Source organism: Microcaecilia unicolor, chromosome 5 (assembly GCF_901765095.1).
Source record: "Microcaecilia unicolor chromosome 5, aMicUni1.1, whole genome shotgun sequence".
Taxonomy (NCBI): domain Eukaryota; kingdom Metazoa; phylum Chordata; class Amphibia; order Gymnophiona; family Siphonopidae; genus Microcaecilia; species Microcaecilia unicolor.
This window is the reverse complement of record NC_044035.1, coordinates 302,320,987-302,343,076: the sequence shown is the minus strand read 5'-3', so window position 1 is coordinate 302,343,076 and position 22,090 is coordinate 302,320,987. Positions and strand designations below refer to the sequence as shown.

Here is a 22,090-nt window from a genome sequence, read left to right as displayed (position 1 = left end):
GCACCGAAAGAAGACTAAAAAGCACCGTCACCGGTCGCACACGGCGCACGGGACTACCTGCTCCGGCGCCTCCAGAGATGATTCCATGCCGAGGAAGCGGCAGTGCCGAGAGGAGCGTTCCCCCTCGGTTGAAGAGGTATCGATGCGTCAGTCCATGGGTACTTCGGTACCGTCTCCTGGACCCGAGCAGCTTCCGGCACCGACACCCACACCGGCCCCCCCTTCCTTTCCCGACAGCGGGCCTTGACGAGTGCCTCCGAGCCATCCTTCCAGGGATTCTGGAAGGGCTGATGCGCCCCCTGCGCCATTGCTGGAGGCGCCGGCGTGCTCTAGCCCGATGCCGAGGCCTCCGACGCTGGCATGCTCTAGCCCGATGCCGAGGCCTCCGACGCCGCTTGCGGTACCGGTGTCGACCGCCACGCAGGTGGAATCCCCGTCGACGTCGATGGAGGGAATCTCATCCCCACCGTCACGGGAGTCCACTGCTCGACGCCATCATCGAGGACATTGTTCCTCGCAGTCGAGACGGGCCCGGTTCAGGTCTGAGCTGCAAAAGCTCATGTCCGACACCGAGGAAGAGGCCTCGTGGGGGGAGGAGGAGGACCCCAGATATTTCTCCTCAGAGGAGTCTGAGGGCCTTCCCTCCGACCCCACTCCTTCACCGGAGAGGAAGCTCTCGCCCCCTGAGAGCCTCTCCTTTGCCTCCTTCGTCAGGGATATGTCCATTTGCATTCCCTTCCCCGTGGTCTCTGTGGATGAGCCGAGGGCTGAGATGCTCGAGGTCCTCGACTATCCATCACCACCTAGAGAGTCTTCCACGGTGCCGTTGCACAATGTTCTCAAAGAGACACTGTTTCGGAACTGGCTGAAGCCCTTATCTAACCCCACCATCCCCAAGAAAGCGGAGTCCCAATACAGGATCCACTCTGACTCAGAGTTGATGCGGCCCCAATTGCCTCATGACTCGGCGGTCGTGGACTCTGCTCTCAAGAGGGCACGGAGTTCGAGGGATACCGCCTCGGTGCCCCCGGGGCGGGAGTCTCGCACTCTGGACTCGTTTGGGAGGAAGGCCTACAAATCTTCCATGCTCGTGACCCGCATCCAGTCATACCAGCTCTACACGAGCATTCACATGTGGAACAATGTGAAGCAACTGGCGGACCTGGTCGACAAGCTCCCTCCGGAGCAGTCCAGGCCTTTTCAGGAGGTGGACAGGCAGCTGAAGGCGTGCAGAAAGTTCCTGTCCAGGGGTATCTATGACACCTGTGATGTGGCATCTCGAGCTGCGGCCCAAGGTATAGTGATGCGCAGACTCTCCTGGCTGCGTGCCTCTGACCTGGACAACCGCACCCAGCAAAGACTGGCGGATGTCCCTTGCCGGGGGGATAACATCTTTGGCGAGAAGGTCGAGCAGTTGGTGGACCAACTACACCAGCGGGAAACCGCTCTCGACAAGCTCTCCCACCGGGCACCTTCAGCATCCACCTCTGCAGGTGGACGTTTTTCCCGGGCCAGGCAGGCTGCGCCCTACGCCTACAACAAGCGTAGGTACACCCAGCCAGCCCGAAGGCCTCCTCAGGCACAGGGACAGTCCCAGCGCGCTCGTTCCCATCAACAGCATGCGCCTAAGCAGCCCCCTGCGCCTCCACAGCAAAAGCCGGGGTCGGGCTTTTGACTGGATCCATGGGAACATAGCCGCCATCACAGTGTCCGTAGTGGACGACCTGCCGGTCGGGGGGAGGCTGAAAGTTTTTCACCAAAGGTGGCCTCTGACAACCTCCGACCAGTGGGTTCTCCAAATAGTGCGGTGCGGATACACCCTCATTTTGGCCTCCACTCCACCAAATTGCCCACCGGGAACCCAATCCTTCAGCTCCCATCACAGGCAGGTACTTGCAGAGGAACTCTCCGCCCTTCTCAGCACCAATGCGGTCGAGCCCGTGCCACCCGGGCAGGAAGGGCAGGGATTCTATTCTAGGTACTTTCTTGTGGAAAAGAAAACAGGGGGGATGCGCCTCATCCTAGACCTGAGAGGCCTGAACAAATACCTGGTCAAAGAGAAGTTCAGGATGCTTTCCTTAGGCACCCTTCTACCAATGGTTCAGAAAGACAATTGGCTATGTTCCCTGGATTTAAAGGACGCGTACACTCACATCCCGATACTGCCAGCTCACAGACAGTATCTCCGATTCCATCTGGGGACACGGCACTTTCAGTATTGTGTGCTGCCCTTTGGGCTCGCCTCTGCACCACGGGTATTCACGAAGTGTCTCGTGGTGGTTGCGGCGTATCTACGCAAGCTGGGAGTGCATGTGTTCCCGTATTGCGACGATTGGCTGGTCAAGAGCACCTCAGAGGCAGGAGCTCTTCGGTCCATGCAGTGTACTATCCACCTTCTGGAGCTGCTGGGGTTTGTGATAAATTACCCGAAGTCCCATCTCCAGCCAGTCCAATCTCTGGAATTCATAGGAGCGCTGCTGAATTCTCAGACGGCTCAGGCCTTCCTTCCCGAAGCAAGGGCGCAGAACCTTCTATCCCTTGCCTCTCAGGCCAGAGCGTCTCAGCAGGTCACAGCTCGACAGTTGTTGAGACTCCTGGGTCACATGGCCTCCACGGTTCATGTGACTCCCATGGCTCGCCTTCACATGAGACCTGCTCAATGGACCCTAGCTTCCCAGTGGTGTCAAGCTACCAGGAATCTAGAGGATGTCGTCCGTCTGTCCATCAGTTGCTGCAATTCGCTGCACTGGTGGACAATTCGGACCAATTTTTGACCCTGGGACGTCCATTCCAAATTCCGCAGCCCACGAAAGTGCTAACGACGGATGCATCTCGCCTGGGGTGGGGAGCTCATGTCGATGGACTCCACACCCAGGGTCTGTGGTCCCTCCAGGAACAAGATCTTCAGATCAACCTCCTGGAGCTCCGAGCGGTCTGGAACGCACTGAAGGCCTTCAGAGATCGGCTGTCCTACCAAATCATCCAAATTCGGACAGACAATCAGGTTGCAATGTATTACATCAACAAGCAGGGGGGCACCGGATCTCGCCCCCTGTGTCAGGAAGCCGTTGGGATGTGGCGTTGAGCTTGCCAGTTCGGCATGCTTCTCCAAGCCACATACCTGGCAGGCGTAAACAACAGTCTGGCTGACAGACTGAGCAGAGTCATGCAACCGCACGAGTGGTCGCTCCATTCCAGAGTGGTACGCAAGATCTTCCGAGAGTGGGGCACCCCCTCGGTGGACCTTTTCGCCTCTCAGACCAACCACAAGCTGCCTCTGTTCTGTTCCAGACTACAGGCACACGGCAGACTGGCATCGGATGCCTTTTTCCTCCATTGGGGGACCGGCCTCCTGTATGCTTATCCTCCCATACCTTTGGTGGGGAAGACCTTACTGAAGCTCAAGCAAGACCGTGGCACCATGATTCTGATAGCGCCTTTTTGGCCCCGTCAGATCTGGTTCCCTCTACTTCTGGAGTTGTCCTCCGAAGAACCATGGAGTGTTTTCCGACTCTCATTTCGCAGAACGACGGAGCGCTTCTGCACCCCAACCTTCAGTCTCTGGCTCTCACGGCCTGGATGTTGAGGGTGTAGACTTTGCTTCGTTGGGTCTGTCTGAGGGTGTCTTCCGCGTCTTGCTTGCCTCTAGAAAGGATTCCACTAAAAAGAGTTAGTTTTTTAAGTGGAGGAGGTTTGTCGTTTGGTGTGAGAGCAAGGCCCTAGAACCTCGCTCTTGTCCTGCACAGAACCTGCTTGAATACCTTCTGCACTTATCAGAGTCTGGCCTCAAAACCAACTCAGTAAGGAATCACCTTAGTGCGATTAGTGCTTACCATTATCGTGTAGAGGGTAAAGCCATCTTTGGAGAGCCTTTAGTCGTTCAATTCATGAGAAGCTTGCTTTTGTCAAGGCCCCCTGTCAAGCCTCCTGCAGTGTCATGGGATCTCAACGTCGTCCTCACCCAGCTGATGAAACCTCCTTTTGAGCCACTGAATTCCTGCCATCTGAAGTACTTGACCTGGAAAGTCATTTTCTTGGTGGCAGTTACTTCAGCTCGTAGAGTCAGTGAGCTGCAAGCCCTGGTAGCTCATGCTCCTTATACAAAATTTCATCATCACAGAGTAGTACTCCGCACTCACCCTAAGTTCCTGCCAAAGGTGGTGTCGGAGTTCCATCTTTTTTTTATAAACTGTTTTTATTATTTCACGAGACCAGGTGCAGACATCGTAAACAACAACATCATCATCATCATCAACAACATCGCAACAGTAAATACATAAAAATCTTTCCCTCAGCAGCCCCCTGTATCTCATGATTTCTTTTTATTCCCATACAGACCCCTCTCCTCCCTTCCCTCCCTCCCTCCCTTCCCCTTTGCTCCTTAACCCCTCCCCCTCTCATTCGTCATGGCGCTCAACCAGCACGCAACCCAGCTATCCAGAATCATGTCCATGCCTCAAAAAAAAAAATTATACGCTCTTCCCCACAGATCTCGATATTGACGGGCCCCCAGAGAAGCCTAGAATTTGTACCTGATAAGTACCCAGCTAGCCATCTCAGCCATACAGCTCTTCCATACAGCCAGTGCTGGGGGTTCTGCATCCACCCATCTCTTCAACACACACTTTTTAAGCAGAATCATGGCTAAGAGCACAAATTTGCATTCTGGTGCCCTGAACCCCTGCTCTTTCCACCTCTGACACAGCTTCTTCACCTCATCCAACCTATCTAACACATTTTTTTTATATACCCACACCGGGTTTGCACTAATATAAATCCCTAAGTATTTAATACCCTCTGCGGCCCATCGCAAGGGAAATGTGTCCAACTCCCTACTAGCACAAGGGTTACTCACTGGCAGCGCCTCCGATTTATCAAAGTTTATACTAAGACCCGAGAACTCCCCAAAGGCCCGAATGATGGTCATAGCCAATGGTAGCATACGAGTCGCCTCATCTAGCAAAAGCAGCATATCGTCTGCAAATAGGTTAATAATATATTCTCCGAGGACAAACAGGCTGCTTGTTCTCACTGATGGGTGACGTCCGCGGCAGCCCCTCCAATCGGAATCTTCACTAGCAAAAGCCTTTGCTAGCCCTCGCGCGCCGATGCGCACCGCGCATGCGCGGCCGTCTTCCCGCCCGAAACCGGCTTGAGCCGGCCAGTTTTCTTTTCTCCACGCTCGGTACGGTTGTGTTTTACCGTTCGTGCCCCGGAAAGTCGACCTCGCGCGTCATTTTTCGACATTTTTCTGTGAGAAATCCAGAAATCATTTGGACTAGCCACTTTCGGTTTTTCCTTCCTCTACTTCGAGTTTTTTCACCCCGTTAAGTTTTCTTTCGTCGTCGGGGTAGGCCTTACTTAGGCCCCGGTCGAAATTTCCCTTTTTTTCTGTGCCAAATTTTGCCATTTCGTCTTTCGATTTCGCCGGCGTGATTTTTCCGCCCATGACATCGAAGCCTTCCAGCGGCTTCAAGAAGTGCACCCAGTGCGCCCGGGTAATCTCGCTCACTGACAGACACGCGTCGTGTCTTCAGTGTCTGGGGGCTGGGCACCACCCTCAGGCCTGTAGTCTGTGTTCCCTCTTGCAAAGGCGGACTCAGGTAGCGAGGTTAGCCCAGTGGAACATTTTGTTCTCGGGCTCTTTGTCGGCATCGGCACCGGGGGTATCGAGTGCATCGACATCTTCAGCGTCCAGACCTTCATCCTCGGCGGCTAGTGCATCGAGTGCATCGAGGCATCGGCCCTCTGCATCGGCGCAGAGACATCGGACAGCTGCATCGACGTCGGTGGTACCGGGACCTCGTCTGCTGATGTCGTCGGACGGTGGTGCTTCGTCTGGAGTGCAGGTGAGGGCTGTCCATTCCCCTGCTGGTGGCGGTGAGCCTTCGGGTGGGTCTCCCCCTACCCTGAGGGCTCCTGCGGTACAGCCCCCCCCCCGAGACCGACCCTCTTCGGTCTCGGCCCCGAGGAAGCGACGGCTGGATTCTACGTCCTCCTCGTCGGTACCGGGAAGCTCCGGTGACATGCTTCGTCCCAAGAAGTCGAAGAAGCATCGTCACCGGTCCCCTTCCCATGTCGGTACCGAGAGCTCTGGGTCGCCGAAGGAGTCGGCACCCAGCAGGCATCGGCGCCGAGAGGACCGCTCACCCTCTATTCAGGAGGTGTCGATGCGCTCCACTCTGGACAGCCCGGAACAGCCTCCATGCCCGGAACAGGTTCTGACGTCGACGCCTGCATCGACCTCCATTCCTTTCTCTGCAGCCGCTCTGAACGAGAGCCTCCGGGCCGTCCTCCCAGAGATTCTGGGAGAGCTGTTGCGCCCTACCCCTCCGGTACCGACGGTGCTTGCGCCACCGGTACCGTCGAGCGCGGCGCCGGCTGGCCCATCGCCTGAGGTGAGGTCTCCGGTGTCGGTGCCGGTTGCCGTCGCCTCCCAGGAAGGCTCCCCGACTACGTCGGCGGAGGGAGCTTCGCCGATGCGGGCGAGGGAGTCTACCTCTCGACGCCCCCATCGTGGACGTGGCTCCACGGAGTCAAGTCGGGCACGGTTGCAGACACAGGTCCGTGAACTTGTGTCTGACACCGAGGGTGAGGCCTCGTGGGAAGAGGAAGAGGACCCCAGATATTTCTCTGACGAGGAGTCTGAGGGTCTTCCTTCCGATCCCACTCCCTCTCCTGAAAGACAGCTTTCTCCTCCCGAGAGTCTGTCTTTCGCTTCCTTTGTCCGGGAGATGTCTACGGCCATCCCCTTCCCAGTGGTTGTGGAGAACGAGCCCAGGGCTGAAATGTTTGAGCTCCTGGACTATCCTTCTCCACCTAAGGAAGCGTCCACTGTTCCCTTGCACCATGTCCTAAAAAAGACATTGCTTGCGAACTGGACCAAGCCTTTAACTAATCCCCACATCCCCAAGAAGATCGAGTCCCAGTACCGGATCCATGGGGACCCAGATCTGATGCGCACTCAGTTGCCTCATGATTCTGGAGTTGTGGATCTGGCCCTAAAGAAGGCTAAGAGTTCTAGGGAGCATGCTTCGGCGCCTCCCGGGCAAGGACTCTAGAACCTTAGACTCCTTTGGGAGGAAGGCCTACCATTCTTCTATGCTCGTGGCCAAAATTCAGTCTTACCAGCTCTACACGAGCATACACATGCGGAACAATGTGCGGCAGTTGGCGGGCTTGGTTGATGCGCTCCCCCCTGAGCAAGCCAAGCCATTTCAGGAGGTGGTCAGGCAGCTGAAGGCATGCAGAAAATTCCTGGCCAGAGGGGTGTATGACACCTTTGATGTTGCGTCCAGGGCCGCTGCTCAAGGTGTGGTGATGCGCAGGCTCTCATGGCTGCGTGCCTCCGACCTGGAGAATAGAATCCAGCAGCGGATTGCGGACTCGCCTTGCCGTGCGGATAACATTTTTGGAGAGAAAGTCGAACAGGTGGTAGAGCAGCTCCACCAGCGGGACACCGCATTCGACAAATTCTCCCGCTGGCAGCCTTCAGCCTCTACCTCTACAGGTAGAAGATTTTTTGGGGGAAGGAAGACTGTTCCCTACTCTTCTGGCAAGCGTAGGTACAATCCTCCTTCTCGACAGCCTGCGGCCCAGGCTAAGCCCCAGCGCGCTCGCTCTCGTCAGCAGCGTGCGCCTCAGCAAGGCCCCTCGGCTCCCCAGCAAAAGCAAGGGACGAGCTTTTGACTGGCTCCAGCAGAGCATAGCCGACATCCAAGTGTCAGTGCCGGGCGACCTGCCAGTCGGAGGGAGGTTGAAAGCTTTTCACCAAAGGTGGCCTCTCATAACCTCCGATCAGTGGGTTCTCCAAATAGTCCGGCAAGGATACACCCTCAATTTGGCCTCAAAACCTCCAAATTGCCCGCCGGGAGCTCAGTCTTACAGCTTCCAGCACAAGCAGGTACTTGCAGAGGAACTCTCCGCCCTTCTCAGCACCAATGCGGTCGAGCCCGTGCCATCCGGGCAAGAAGGGCTGGGATTCTATTCCAGGTACTTCCTTGTGGAAAAGAAAACAGGGGGGATGCGTCCCATCCTAGACCTAAGGGCCCTGAACAAATATCTGGTCAAAGAAAAGTTCAGGATGCTTTCCCTGGGCACCCTACTTCCCATGATTCAGGAAAACGATTGGCTATGCTCTCTGGACTTGAAGGATGCCTACACACACATCCCGATACTGCCAGCTCACAGACAGTATCTGCGATTTCAGCTGGGCACACGTCACTTCCAGTACTGTGTGCTACCCTTTGGGCTCGCCTCTGCGCCCAGGGTGTTCACAAAATGCTTGGCTGTAGTAGCAGCAGCACTTCGCAGGCTGGGGGTGCACGTGTTCCCATATCTCGACGATTGGCTGGTGAAGAACACGTCCGAGGCAGGAGCCCTGCAGTCCATGCAGATGACTATTCGCCTCCTGGAGCTACTGGGGTTTGTGATAAATTACCCAAAGTCCCATCTTCTCCCGACGCAGAGACTCGAATTCATAGGAGCTCTGCTGGATTCTCGGACGGCTCGCGCCTATCTCCCAGAGACGAGAGCCAACAACTTGTTGTCCCTCGTCTCGCGGGTGCGAGCGTCCCAGCAGATCACAGCTCGGCAGATGTTGAGATTGCTAGGCCACATGGCCTCCACAGTTCATGTGACTCCCATGGCCCGCCTTCACATGAGATCTGCTCAATGGACCCTAGCTTCTCAGTGGTTTCAGGCTGCTGGAGATCTAGAAGACGTGATCCACCTGTCCACGAGTTTTCTCGAATCCCTGTATTGGTGGACGATTTGGTCCAATTTGACTCTGGGACGTCCTTTCCAAATTCCTCAGCCACAAAAAGTGCTGACCACGGATGCGTCTCTCCTGGGGTGGGGAGCTCATGTCGATGGGCTTCACACCCAAGGCAGCTGGTCCCTCCAGGAACGCGATCTACAGATCAATCTTCTGGAGTTACGAGCGATCTGGAACGCTCTGAAGGCTTTCAGAGATCGGCTGTCCCACCAAATTATCCAAATTCAGACAGACAATCAGGTTGCCATGTACTATGTCAACAAGCAGGGGGGCACCGGATCTCGCCCCCTGTGTCAGGAAGCCGTCAGCATGTGGCTCTGGGCTCGCCGTCAAGGCATGGTGCTCCAAGCCACATATCTGGCAGGCGTAAACAACAGTCTGGCCGACAGGTTGAGCAGGATTATGCAACCTCACGAGTGGTCGCTCAATTCCCGTGTGGTGCGACAGATCTTCCAGGCGTGGGGCACCCCCCTGGTGGATCTCTTCGCATCTCAAGTGAACCACAAGGTCCCTCAGTTCTGTTCCAGGCTTCAGGCCCACGGCAGACTGGCGTCGGATGCCTTCCTCCTGGATTGGGGGGAAGGTCTGCTGTATGCTTATCCTCCCATTCCTCTGGTGGGGAAGACTTTGTTGAAACTCAAGCAAGACCGAGGCACCATGATTCTGATTGCTCCCTTTTGGCCGCGTCAGATCTGGTTCCCTCTTCTTCTGGAGTTATCCTCCGAAGAACCGTGGAGATTGGAGTGTTTTCCGACCCTCATCACGCAGGACGAAGGGGCTCTGCTGCATCCCAACCTCCAGTCCCTGGCTCTCACGGCCTGGATGTTGAGGGCGTAGACTTTGCCTCTTTGGGTCTGCCAGAGGGTGTCTCCCGCATCTTGCTTGCTTCCAGGAAAGACTCCACTAAGAGAAGTTACTTCTTTCATTGGAGGAGGTTTGCCGTCTGGTGTGACAGCAAGGCCCTAGATCCTCGCTCTTGTCCTACACAGACCCTGCTTGAATACCTTCTCCACTTGTCTGAGTCTGGTCTGAAGACCAACTCCGTAAGGGTTCACCTTAGTGCAATCAGTGCATACCATTACCAAGTGGAAGGTAAGCCGATCTCAGGACAGCCTTTAGTTGTTCGCTTCATGAGAGGTTTGCTTTTGTCAAAGCCCCCTGTCAAGCCTCCTACAGTGTCATGGGATCTCAATGTCGTTCTCACCCAGCTGATGAAACCTCCTTTCGAGCCACTGAATTCCTGCCATCCGAAGTACTTGACCTGGAAGGTCATTTTCTTGGTGGCAGTTACCTCGGCTCGTAGAGTCAGTGAGCTTCAGGCCCTGGTAGCCCAGGCCCCTTACACCAAATTTCATCACAACAGAGTAGTCCTCCGTACTCACCCTAAGTTTCTGCCAAAGGTTGTGTCGGAGTTCCATCTGAACCAGTCAATTGTCTTGCCAACATTCTTTCCCCGTCCTCATTCCTGCCCTGCTGAACGTCAGCTGCACACATTGGACTGCAAGAGAGCATTGGCCTTCTATCTGGAGCAGACACAGCCCAACAGACAGTCTGCCCAATTGTTTGTTTCTTTTGATCCCAATAGGAGGGGAGTGGCTGTGGGGAAACGCACCATATCCAATTGGCTAGCAGATTGCATTTCCTTCACTTACGCCCAGGCGGGGCTGGCTCTTGAGGGTCATGTCACGGCTCATAATGTTAGAGCCATGGCAGCGTCGGTAGCCCACCTGAAGTCAGCCTCTATTGAAGAAATTTGCAAAGCTGCAACGTGGTCATCTGTCCACACATTCACATCTCATTACTGCCTGCAGCAGGATACCTGACGCAACAGTCGGTTCGGGCAGTCAGTTCTTCAGAACCTGTTTGGGCTTTAGGATCCAACTCCACCCCCCGAGGGCCCTGTTTGTTCTGTTCCAGGCTCTACTCTCAGTTAGTTGGTAAATTTTTTAGGTCAATCTCAGTTATGTCCTCGCCATTGCGAGGCCCAATTGACCATGGTTGTTGTTTTGAGTGAGCCTGGGGGCTAGGGATACCCCATCAGTGAGAACAAGCAGCCTGCTTGTCCTCGGAGAAAGCGAATGCTACATACCTGTAGAAGGTATTCTCCGAGGACAGCAGGCTGATTGTTCTCACAAACCCGCCCGCCTCCCCTTTGGAGTTGAGTCTTCCCTTGTCTTTGTCTTGCTACACATGAGACTGGCCGGCTCAAGCCGGTTTCGGGCGGGAAGACGGCCGCGCATGCGCGGTGCGCATCGGCGGGCGAGGGCTAGCAAAGGCTTTTGCTAGTGAAGATTCCGATTGGAGGGGCTGCCGCGGACGTCACCCATCAGTGAGAACAATCAGCCTGCTGTCCTCGGAGAATACCTTCTACAGGTATGTAGCATTCGCTTTCCTCTCCTCCTACCTTCAAACCCTTCAGCCTTTCCTCTTGCCGCAACTTTGCCGCCAAGGGTTCTAGGGTGAGTATGAACAGTAATGGTGACAGTGGGCAGCCCTGCCGTGTCCCCCCTCCCTGATGAATCACCTCCGTCAAGGAGTCATTAACCAGAATCTGCGCTGTTGGTTTGCAATATAGCGCTTGAATCCATTCCAGGAATTCTCCCTGGAATCCAAAACGTTCCAGGACCCAAAACAAGTACCGCCATACCACCTTGTCAAAGGCTTTTTCCGCATCAAGACTCGCCACTATCGAATCTCCTGCCCTTCCACTACCTTCCAGCAGCGCTCGACTCACTTTCAATATATTAGCTGATGCAAACCTCCCTTTAACAAAGCCCACCTGATCAGGGCTTATCAGTCCAGGGACCACTCGACCCAATCTGTCCGCCAACACCGCTGCTAGTATCTTTACGTCTTGATTTAACAACGAAATGGGTCGATAAGAACCCACAAGCTCATTATCTTTCCCCGGTTTAGGGATTAATACAATATGAGCATGATTTAATACAGATCCCAGCGTGCCCGTCTCTCTTACCTCTTCACACATGGCTATGAGGGGTGCTATCACATCCTGCAAGATTTTGTAGTATTCCGCTCCAAGACCATCTGGGCCCGGCGCCTTCGCCAGTTTAAGGCGTTTAACAACGTGCTGCACTTCCTTTCCCTGGATGGTTGCATTCAACCCCTGCCGCTGTTCCTCTGATATTGTGGGCAGTCCTACTCCCCTGAAAAATTCTATGCATTTATCTTCTGAAAATTCCCCTGCCTGATACAACTTCGTGTAATATTCAACAAATTCTCTTTTGATATCCTGCAACTGAGTGCTGGCCTTGCCCTCTTTATTCCTTATTTTATTTACATACCTTCGAGCTACTTTTTGTTTTACTAGGGATGCCAGCAGCTTGCCCGTCTTGTTACCCCAATGGTGAAGTTTATATTTGTACAACCGAATATTATAAAGTGCCCCTTCGTCTAGCACTTCCTGCACCTCCTTCCTGCTTGCCACGTATACTTCCCTATTGGTCTCTGAGGGGTTCTCCACAAATGCTCGCCTGGCCTCCCTTAATTTCTCCGTGAGGGCCCTCACTTTCTCCCCTCGCTTCTTATTCTGCGAGGCTACGTGAGAAATGATTTTACCACTCAACACTGCCTTTGAGGCTTCCCAGAAGATTCTGGGGTTTACCTCCTGTACCTCATTTTCCTTAATGTAATCCATCCAGCTTTTCCTCAAATACGTGTGGAACTCCCTACTTTGATATAATGCCGGGTTCATTCGCCAATGGCCTAGCCCCTCACGCCCTCCCCATTGCAAATCCATCCATACCGGCGAGTGATCAGATACCTCTCGCTCCCCAATTCCCAACTGGCACACCCTCAGCGCTGTCGCATATGAGACTAATAAGTAATCAAGACGAGAATGAGTTCTGTGTGGGTGCGAGAAAAAAGTAAAATCAGCCTCGTCCAGATGTTGATGGCGCCAGATGTCTACTAAATCCAACTCTTTAAGCAAAAAATTTACCCCTCTGTCGTCCTGATCTGCTCCTACCCTTCTTGGTGGTTTACAATCTATTGAGGGGTCACTGACAATATTAAAGACCCCTCTTATTAGTAGTTGATATTGATCAAATGTTGTTAGCTTAGCTGCCAACAATGTAAAAAACTTATGGGAATACACATTAGGGGCATATACACTGCATAATCTTACCTTTTTACCTTGCAGCTCTCCTGCCACTATAATAAACCTCCCTTCTGGGTCTTGGTACAATCTGTGGAGATCAAATATTATGCTTTTCTTAATTAGTATTGCCACCCCTCGCTGCCTCCCATTATAAGATGCAAAGAAGATGTCTCCCATCCAATCCTGCTTAAGCTTTAGATGTTCCGCTCTACTCAAATGAGTTTCCTGCAACATAGCTATGTCTGCTTTTTGCCGCTTAAGAGCTTGCAATGTTTTTTTACGCTTGATTGGGGAATGTACTCCATCAACGTTCAAAGTCACACACTTTAAATTAGCCATATGGGTCCCCACTCAACCGAGTCAGCTGCTCATTCTTCCTACGTCTTATCCAGGGGTCTCCCAGCCAAACCCCCAGACCACTTGCCCATTCCTTTATTTTCTCATATTGCTCAATCCTAATTCTCTTTGTCTCCTCTATCCTAGCCCTCTGTGGTTTCTCCCGTGTTGCCCCCGTTAATAACCCAAGTCTCCCCTGCCCTGTTCCTCCCTCCCCCCCTCCCCTAACCCCAACCACCATACTTAATACTGAACATACATACCCACACCCACATCAACACACTCATACTCCCTTCACCACCAACCCCCTATTGCTACCCATTCCCCTTACACAACCAACAGTTCCCAGAACACTTTATACCCGCATCAACATCATAACCATTCCCTCCCCCACAGTTTAGAAATGATCTAACAGTCTAAGTAAACTTCTTTGAACCTGCAAGTGCTCACAGTTGAAAAAAAAAAAACCCCTAGAGACAAAGCACAAATTAAACACAGCAACACGAAGAGGGAGAGAGGGCGCGCTCAGTAATGTCGGCTGTCTGTATGAGTCCGCCCTCGCGTCTTGGCAGCTCCTATGCATCAAGCGCCCAATCCGGCTCTTGCCAATCCGTTACAAAGGCCTCCCGCAATCTATGGCGTCACCCGACCTCCTCCTTCATTGCGGGTATCATTGCCAGGCACCAGCAGTTTTAAAGTCATATTGATAGTCACATCCCACCATCCTGTGTCAGAACCACTGCAATGTTCGGCAGTCCTCATACGAAGGTGGTCCTCAACCTTCTACATCAAAGTTATATAGCTACCACTCAGCTTCAGGGTGCTCCCCCTCTCCGCCTCTTTCTCTCCAAATAGTGCTCTGTCCCGGTAATGAGTCTCAATGATGTTTCCGCCCCTTCCAATCTGGTCTATAAGCGGTCCACATACGATCGGAGCTCATTAGGGTCAGTGAAGAAAAGTACTTTATTGTCCTCCATGATCCGCACCTTTGCTGGGAAGAGCAGGGCAAACCTCACTCCCTTCTCATATAACCTTTTGCAGTGTTGGCCCATCTTCCTGCGCTGCTCTGACACCGCTGCCAAGTAGTCTTGAAAGAGTAGAATTTTAGTGCCCATTATATTCCAATGCTCTCTTCTTTTTAAATGCCTGTAGTATCCTCTCCTTGTCGGCATAGTTAAGAATCTTTGCAATCACAGGTCTTGGACGGCCATCTCCCTCTCTCACCGCCCCATCCTGTGGACACGCTCTATCTTCATCACATCCCCGGAGCCCTGCAGTCCCAACTGCTCCGGGAGCCAGTGTTCCAGCTTCCACAATTCTGTTTCTTTTACTGTTTCAGGCAGACCAATGATCCTGACATTGTTACTGTGGCTCCGGTTCTCTAAGTCATCCACCTGCTGTGTTAACTTCCCGCACTTACTTTCCAGTGCAGCAATCCGCGTGTCTGTCGCTTCAGCCCTGTCTTCCTGCCTGGAAACTCGTTCTTCCACCTGCTGGATTCTGGCGCTTTGGCGGCCTACCGCTGCTCTGATTAACTCTACTGCCGTCTGAAATTTGGAAAGTTTGTCTTCTAATACAGCCGTAACCTGCTGTATAAGACCCTGGAACGCTTCTGCCGGTTGGCCAGCCGCCCCCGCGGTCTCCGGTAGCGCTGCCATTTTGTTATTCTCGCTGGGGACTCGCGACTTCTTGAGCTTCTGGCTCTTTGTGGGCATGCCACTCTCCTGCCACCGACAGGTCCTTCGCGTTGTGGTCAAAGGGAAGCGCGGAGCTTCTCCTACACTTGCAGGTATTTAAATGTTTTGTCTTCTGAGATTAAGCGGGTGAATTATCAAGATAAGGGGAGTTGGGAGCGGAGCTAGGTCTCGAGGCGCCCGCTCAGCTGCTCCGCATCACGTGACCCCCCGAAGTTCCATCTTAACCAGTCAATTGTCTTGCCAACATTCTTTCCCAGACCACATACCCGCCCTGCTGAACGTCAGTTGCACACATTGGACTGCAAGCGAGCGTTGGCCTTCTATCTGGAGCGGACACAGCCCCACAGACAGTCCGCCCAATTGTTTATTTCTTTTGACCCCAATAGGAAAGGGGTCGCTGTCGGGAAACGCACCATCTCCAATTGGCTAGCAGATTTTTTTTTTTTTTTTTGTTATATTTGTACCCCGCACTTTCCCACTCATGGCAGGCTCAATGCGGCGGGCAATGGAGGGTTAAGTGACTTGCCCAGAGTCACAAGGAGCTGCCTGTACCGGGAATTGAACTCTCAGTTCCTCAGTTCCCCAGGACCAAAGTCCACCACCCTAACGGCTCATAGTGTTAGAGCCATGGCAGCGTCAGTGGCCCACTTGAAGTCAGCCACTATTGAAGAGATTTGCAAGGCTGCGACGTGGTCATCTGTCCACACATTCACATCACATTACTGCCTCCAGCAGGATACCTGACGCGACAGTCTGTTCGGGCAGTCGGTGCTGCAGAATCTGTTTGGGGTTTGAATCCAACTCCACCCTCCAGGACCCGATTTTGTTCTGTTCAGGCTGCACTCTGTTAGTTGTTCTTCGTAGGTCAATTTCTGTTATGCCCTCGCTGTTGCGAGGTTCAATTGCCCTGGGTTCTTGTTTTGAGTGAGCCTGAGAGCTAGGGATAGCCCAGTCGTGAGAACAAGCAGCCTGCTTGTTCTCGGAGAAAGCGAATGATACATTCCTGTAGCAGGTGTTCTCCGAGGACAGCAGGCTGATTGTTCTCACCTACCCTCCCTCCTCCCCTTTGGAGTTGCGTTTTTACTTTTTCCTTTGCTTGTCATTCAACTGAGCGGGAACGGTCGCGCACGGGCGGGAAGACGGCCGCGCATGCGCGGTGGGCGTGCCCTGCGTGCGGGACCGCCCGCGAAGTTTTGTTCCGGTTGGTGGGGGCTGCCGTGGACGTCAACCCAGTCGTGAGAACAATCAGCCTGCTGTCCTCGGAGAACACCTGCTACAGGTGTGTATCATTCGCTGTCTGAAAGTATCATCAACGATGACACCTAGATCCTTTTTTTCTGGTTGGTGACTTCTAATGTGGAACCTTGCATTGCATAACTATAGTTTAGGTTCCTCTTTCCCACATCCATCACTTTGCTCTTGCTCATATTAAATGTCATGTGCCATTTGGATTTTCAGGCTCCCAGTCTGGTAATGTCCTCTTGCAATTTTTCACAGTCCTCTTGCAATTTAACAACTTTAAATATCTTTGTGTCATCAGCAAATATAATTACCTCACTAGTTATTCCCATCTCTAGATCATTTATAAATATGTTAAAAAGCAGCAGTCCCAGCACAGACCCTGGGAAACCCCACTATCTACTCTTCTCCATTGATTCTCTGTTTTCTATCTTTTAACCAGATTTTAATCCACTTAGGACATTACCTCCTGTCTCATGACTCTCTAATTTCCTGAGGAGTCTTTATCAACTGGCTCACTTTTATCCACATGTTTGTTCACATCTTCAAAGAAATGTAGTAGATTGGGGAGGCAAGATTTCTCTTCACTAAGTCCACGTTGATTTTTTCTCATTAATCCATGCTTATTTATATGCTCTGTAATTTTGTTCTTGGGTCTCTACCATTTTGCTTGGTACTGATGTCAGGCTCACCAGTCTATAATTTCCCGGTTCACCTCTAGAACATCTTACATCTTGAAAACATTACCAACCAATACACCAAGAATTTCCTAGAATTCCTTAATGGTTGGCAATTCTCGCTTTTCAACGGAATGTCCTCACATGTTAAAGGTTATCAATTAGATATATTAGCAACTAAATTTATAGACCCAACTACTTTTTTCATCTCAGATTTTTATTGGACTCCAATACCTTGGTCAGATCACAGTAGCCTCTTTTTTAAATTGCACTGGAAGAAAATTGACCTTTTAAAATTTTGGTCCAATAAGTCATTCAGTGCATTACTTACCTCAAACCCTTCCATGAATTTCTTTCAGCAATGGAATGATACTTGTAAAGCAGTTCTTGATATTATTGCACCTGTGACTGTCAAATCTCATACGAAAAGATTATCTCCTTGATTCAATGATGATCTTTTACAAATAAAGTTTAAATGCAGGAGACAGGAGAGAATTTGGGCTAAGGATAAATCCACTGAACAATGGATTGGTTGGAAAAAAACTTTTGAAAATCTATAAAGGTATGATCTCCAAAGTGGAAAAACTCCTACTATTCCAAATTCATTGGTGATACCGTAGTCAACCCAAGGAAACTGTACTCAGTGAATAATTTATTGGACACTCAACTTTTAACCAGCTCAACTGATCCCATACCTACTGCCGACCACTTGGCTACTTACTTTAAACAGAAAATAGCTAAAATCAGACTACAACTTAATACCCCTTCATCTATAGACTATTTCCTCTATTTTCATGATCCTTTACTGCCTCATAGATGGAACTGCAATAGTCGAATTTGGTGAGGACAAGGGATTAAACCAAAATGCGAAAGACAGATTTAGAGAAAAATGGCTTCAATCTCTTTAGCTTCCAAAGTGCGTTAAAGACACAAGGTCAACTTAGAGACTTGGTTTTCAAGGGTGAGGAAACGATCTATTGTGACCCCCAAGATTTTCATTGATGACTCAAGGGAATAGGTTTTATTCTTAATAGTAAAGTTACTAAGATTCATAGGATGGTGAGAGTTAGTTGTCATTAGAAACTTACTTTTATCCATATTAAGTTTAAAATTAGAAGCCCATTATGCCATAAGTTTTATCCCTAGACTAATTATGTGTGTTATGTCAAGTAATTCCTTAGAGAATGGGATATAAACTGTGATATCATCAGCATATATGCATGTCCAAAGACCATGTTTTTCTAAAAGATGACCAAGAGGTATCATCATAATGTTAAACAAGAGGGGAACCCTGAGGGACCCCACAGCCAGGAGACCAAGTGGAAGAAAGTACACTTGATTGTTTGACTTGATACGACCTAGATCTTAAGAAGCCAGAAAACCATTTCAGGACAACTCCACAGATTCCTGAGGGTCGCCTGATCCTAACCAAAAGGCACCTGGAGCGAGGGCCCTGGGAAGATCGGGGGGGACCTGGGAGTCACCCCGGTTACAGCTGTGAGGATATGCAGAAGGGCTGCAAGTCCTCCACAGCACCTGGTGGGGAGCGCTGGGCACCTAGAGCGGAGGCCCTCTCATCCCAATACAATACGAACAAACCCACTAGTATAAACACCCCTAACTACACCCTCCCTATCTCAGACAGCCTGAAAATCCTCGGTGTTACTATCGACCCTAACCTTACAATCGAGAGCCAAGTTAAGTTTACAACTAAGAAAATGTTCCACGCAATGTGGAAACTCAAACGAGTGAAACCATTCTTCCCGAGGGAAACATTCCGTAGCTTCATACAATCAATGGTACTAAGCCATGCAGTCTACTGCAATGGAATCTACGCGGGATGCAAAGAACTGATAAAGAAACTTCAGACCGCCCAAAACACAGCAGCCAGGCTTATATTTGGAAAAACGCGATTCGAAAGCACCAAACCCCTCCAAGAAAAACTACACTGGCTACCAATCAAATAACGTATTGCTTTCAAAATCTGCACCATGGTCCATAAAATTATCTATGGTGAAGCCCCAGAATACATGACAGACCTCATAGACCTACCAACAAGAAACACAATCGGATCGTCACGGACATACCTAAATCTCCACTACCCAAGCTGCAAAGGACTCAAATACAAATCAACCTATGCATCCAGTTTCTCCTACATAAGCACACAACTGTGGAACGCATTACCAAAAGCCGTGAAAACAATGTACGACCACCTAAACTTCCGGAAATCACTAAAAACCAACCTGTTCAAAAAGGCATACCCCATCGCCCCAACTTAAGTACCTAAACCCTGCAACACAACGATACCAAAGCTTGTAATAGACTATTCATAATTCAATGATACCAAAGCTTGCAATAAACTATTCATAACTCATAACTTGTAATTTCTCAAGGCACCAAAATTTGGAATTCTCTTCCTAAATCAATCAAGTATACAGGTGATAACCTAACTTTTAGAAGCCTTCTAAAAACACATTTCTTCAGTCTGGCCTTTCTGAATACAAAGAGCTCTATTTGAATTTTACCCACACCCTTTTCTTAATCTCGTTTCCCATCTAGTCCTGCCTAATTATGCTCTCACCTATCCACCCTTAATTATTTGTTTGTCCGTGATATAGTCTAAATCCCTGGTTACTTACTGCACATGTATTGCTTCTTGAGCTTATTGTAATTTGTGTTATATTCTGTACATTTATTAAGTTTTATTCACTTTATTGTTTGTAAGCCACATTGAATTTGAGTCTATTTTGGGCTAATGTGGATATAAATGTCATGAATGAATAAATAAATAAATAAAACCTTTAAAAAAATTGGCATTAGATTGACTACCCTCCAATCTTTGGTACCATGCTTGATTTTACTACTACTACTACTATTTAGCATTTCTGTAGCGCTACAAGGCGTACGCAGCGCTGCACAAACATAGAAGAAAGACAGTCTCTGCTCAAAGAGCTTACAATCTAATAGACAAAAATAAAGTAAGGAAATCAAATCAATTAATGTGTACAGGAAGGAGGAGAGGAGGGTAGGTGGAGGCAAATGGTTACAAGTCAAAAGCAATGTTAAAGAGGTGGGCTTTATCTAGATTTAAAGGTGGCCAAGGATGGGGCAAGACATAGGGGCTCAGGAAGTTTATTCCAGGCGTAGGGTGCAGCGAGACAGAAGGCGTGAAGTCTACTATTTAACATTTCTAAAGCGTACCAGGGTTACACAGCGCTGTACAATTTAACAAAGGAGGACAGTCCCTACTCAAAGGAGCTTACAATCTAAGGTCAAAAAGTGCAGTGAATCAAGTTGGGGGCAGTCTGGATTTCCTGGATAGAGGTACAATGGTTAGGTGCCGAAAGCGACATTGAAGAGGTGAGCTTTGAGAGAGGATTTGAAGATAGGCATTTAGGGGGGCTTGGCGTATGGGCTCAGGGAGTTTATTCCAAGCATAGGGTGAGGTGAGGCAGAAAGGGCGGAGCCTGGAGTTGGCGGTGGTGGAGAAAGGTACTGAGAGGAGGGATTTGTCTTGTGAGCGGATAAATTACATATTACAATAGTTCTGCAAGTTCATTTTTCAATTCTGTCAGTACTCTGGGATGTAGTAACAATAGCAGCAGTTGTGCAACCGCTAGCTCACCATTTCTCTCTTGCTTTCCCACTGACTGCATCGGGAGCAGAGAGGGCAGAAGCAGTGATGGCCATGGAGCCAGGCTGGGCACAGTAGACACTGCAACAGGCAGAATGGGAGATATGAGTTAAGAATGGGGGTGGGGTGCGGTAGAGACAGAGGCATACTGTAGTAGCTGGTATTAGTAAAAGAACAAGAAGCACAGGGAGCCCACAAACTCCCACTGGTAAGACTGTGGGATTGATAGCTCTTTTGTTCCCTACATAATGACATTATGATTGACCTTGAGCAGGTTGTTTGAAGGATAGCTGAAAGGAACTTGATAAGATGAAAGTGCTCATGAGCCTAATGTTTGACACCCCAGACTTAGAGCCTCTCGAGTGCCTTTTAAGTTCATTCGACTAAATATTATTTTTGTATATCACTAGTGAACAATTATTTGTGAGTACTCTTGAACATAACAGCCATAAAATTACCAAACTTTTGGAACCTCATTATAGAGGAAATGAGGCAAGAATTTTTATAACAAAATAAAAATGTAGGAGACTATTTTAGCAAATAAGAGTATGCTACTAAATAATGTATGTTTTGGTACAATAAATATTTTGGTTTTGGTGCATTTCAGAAGAGAAGATCAAATAGACAAATCAAAAGAAAAAAGTATGCTGAGGATACTGAAGGAAAAAATTCAGAGGATGAAACTAAAGTTTCTGTCAAGCCCAAAAAGAATTCAGCTCCACTGCCTGCTGAGCAGCCTTTGCAGTTATTTGTGGTAAGTAAAAGTAAGCATTAAAGACATAAAGGCCTTTTTGTATAGGCATTGTTATACCAATACAGTAGTGAAAAGCATTGGATACAGAAAGGCATGGTATTGTTTTCTCATTTTTGTGGGTTTTTGTTGCTAATCATGGTCACAGGTTACTGCAGTGATGTAACTATAAAGTAGCTTCCAGCACAGGTAAGCCTTGTTCCAAGAAGAGTGAATATCACACAGATATTCTGGTATTTTTCATCTCATATCATCTCATCACTGTAGTGAGGTCTCTTTCTGACAGGGATGGAGGGAAGGCTCCTTTTAATATAACTACTTTCTTTCATGTGCTTGGACCTGCTCCATTTCGTTTATCCTGTTCATGTGCTTGGAGTAGAGAGCTGCACAGAAAAGGGGTTAGTTGGAATCCTGCATGTACTGCAGGGATTCTGCAGGAATAGACACAGGTCCACCGGGATCATGTGGGTATTAACCCAGGTCCTGTGGGGTTCCTTTAGAAGTACAGGCAAGTTTTCCTCCCCCCCCCCCCCCCAAGCATGGGGGTGCCCTCCTCGAACTTATTTCAATGCACCCTGGTGGTCTAGTGGCCTCTTTGGGGCAGGAAAGATCCCCACTCTTTCCTGCCCTCTACTGCTGATCCACTCGCTGCTGCCGCTTCATCAAAATGGCTGCTGAGACGTCAAGCGGCATTCTCTTGAGACTTCCGCAGAAGTCTTGCAAGGCCACCACTTGAAGTCCTGGCAGCCATTTTAAAGAAGCGGTGACAGTGGCCAGGAAAGAGTGGGGATCTTTCCTGCTTTGAAGAGGCCACTAGGTTGCATTGAGGTACGTTCAAGGAGTGCACCCTAACTCAGTACTGG

General features: G+C 50.1%; 1 protein-coding gene across 5 annotated transcripts in view; it reads left to right on the top strand.

The window, feature by feature from the left end:
• Positions 1–22,090, top strand: part of LOC115470793 (chromodomain-helicase-DNA-binding protein 9-like) — a 624,303-nt gene that overhangs the window by 191,374 nt on the left and 410,839 nt on the right. For all 5 annotated transcript variants that reach the window (XM_030204322.1, XM_030204321.1, XM_030204320.1 and 2 more), the window contains one exon: positions 21,084–21,230. In XM_030204322.1, coding sequence (XP_030060182.1) covers positions 21,084–21,230 — 147 coding nt within the window. The remainder of the gene's footprint in view (positions 1–21,083; positions 21,231–22,090) is intronic.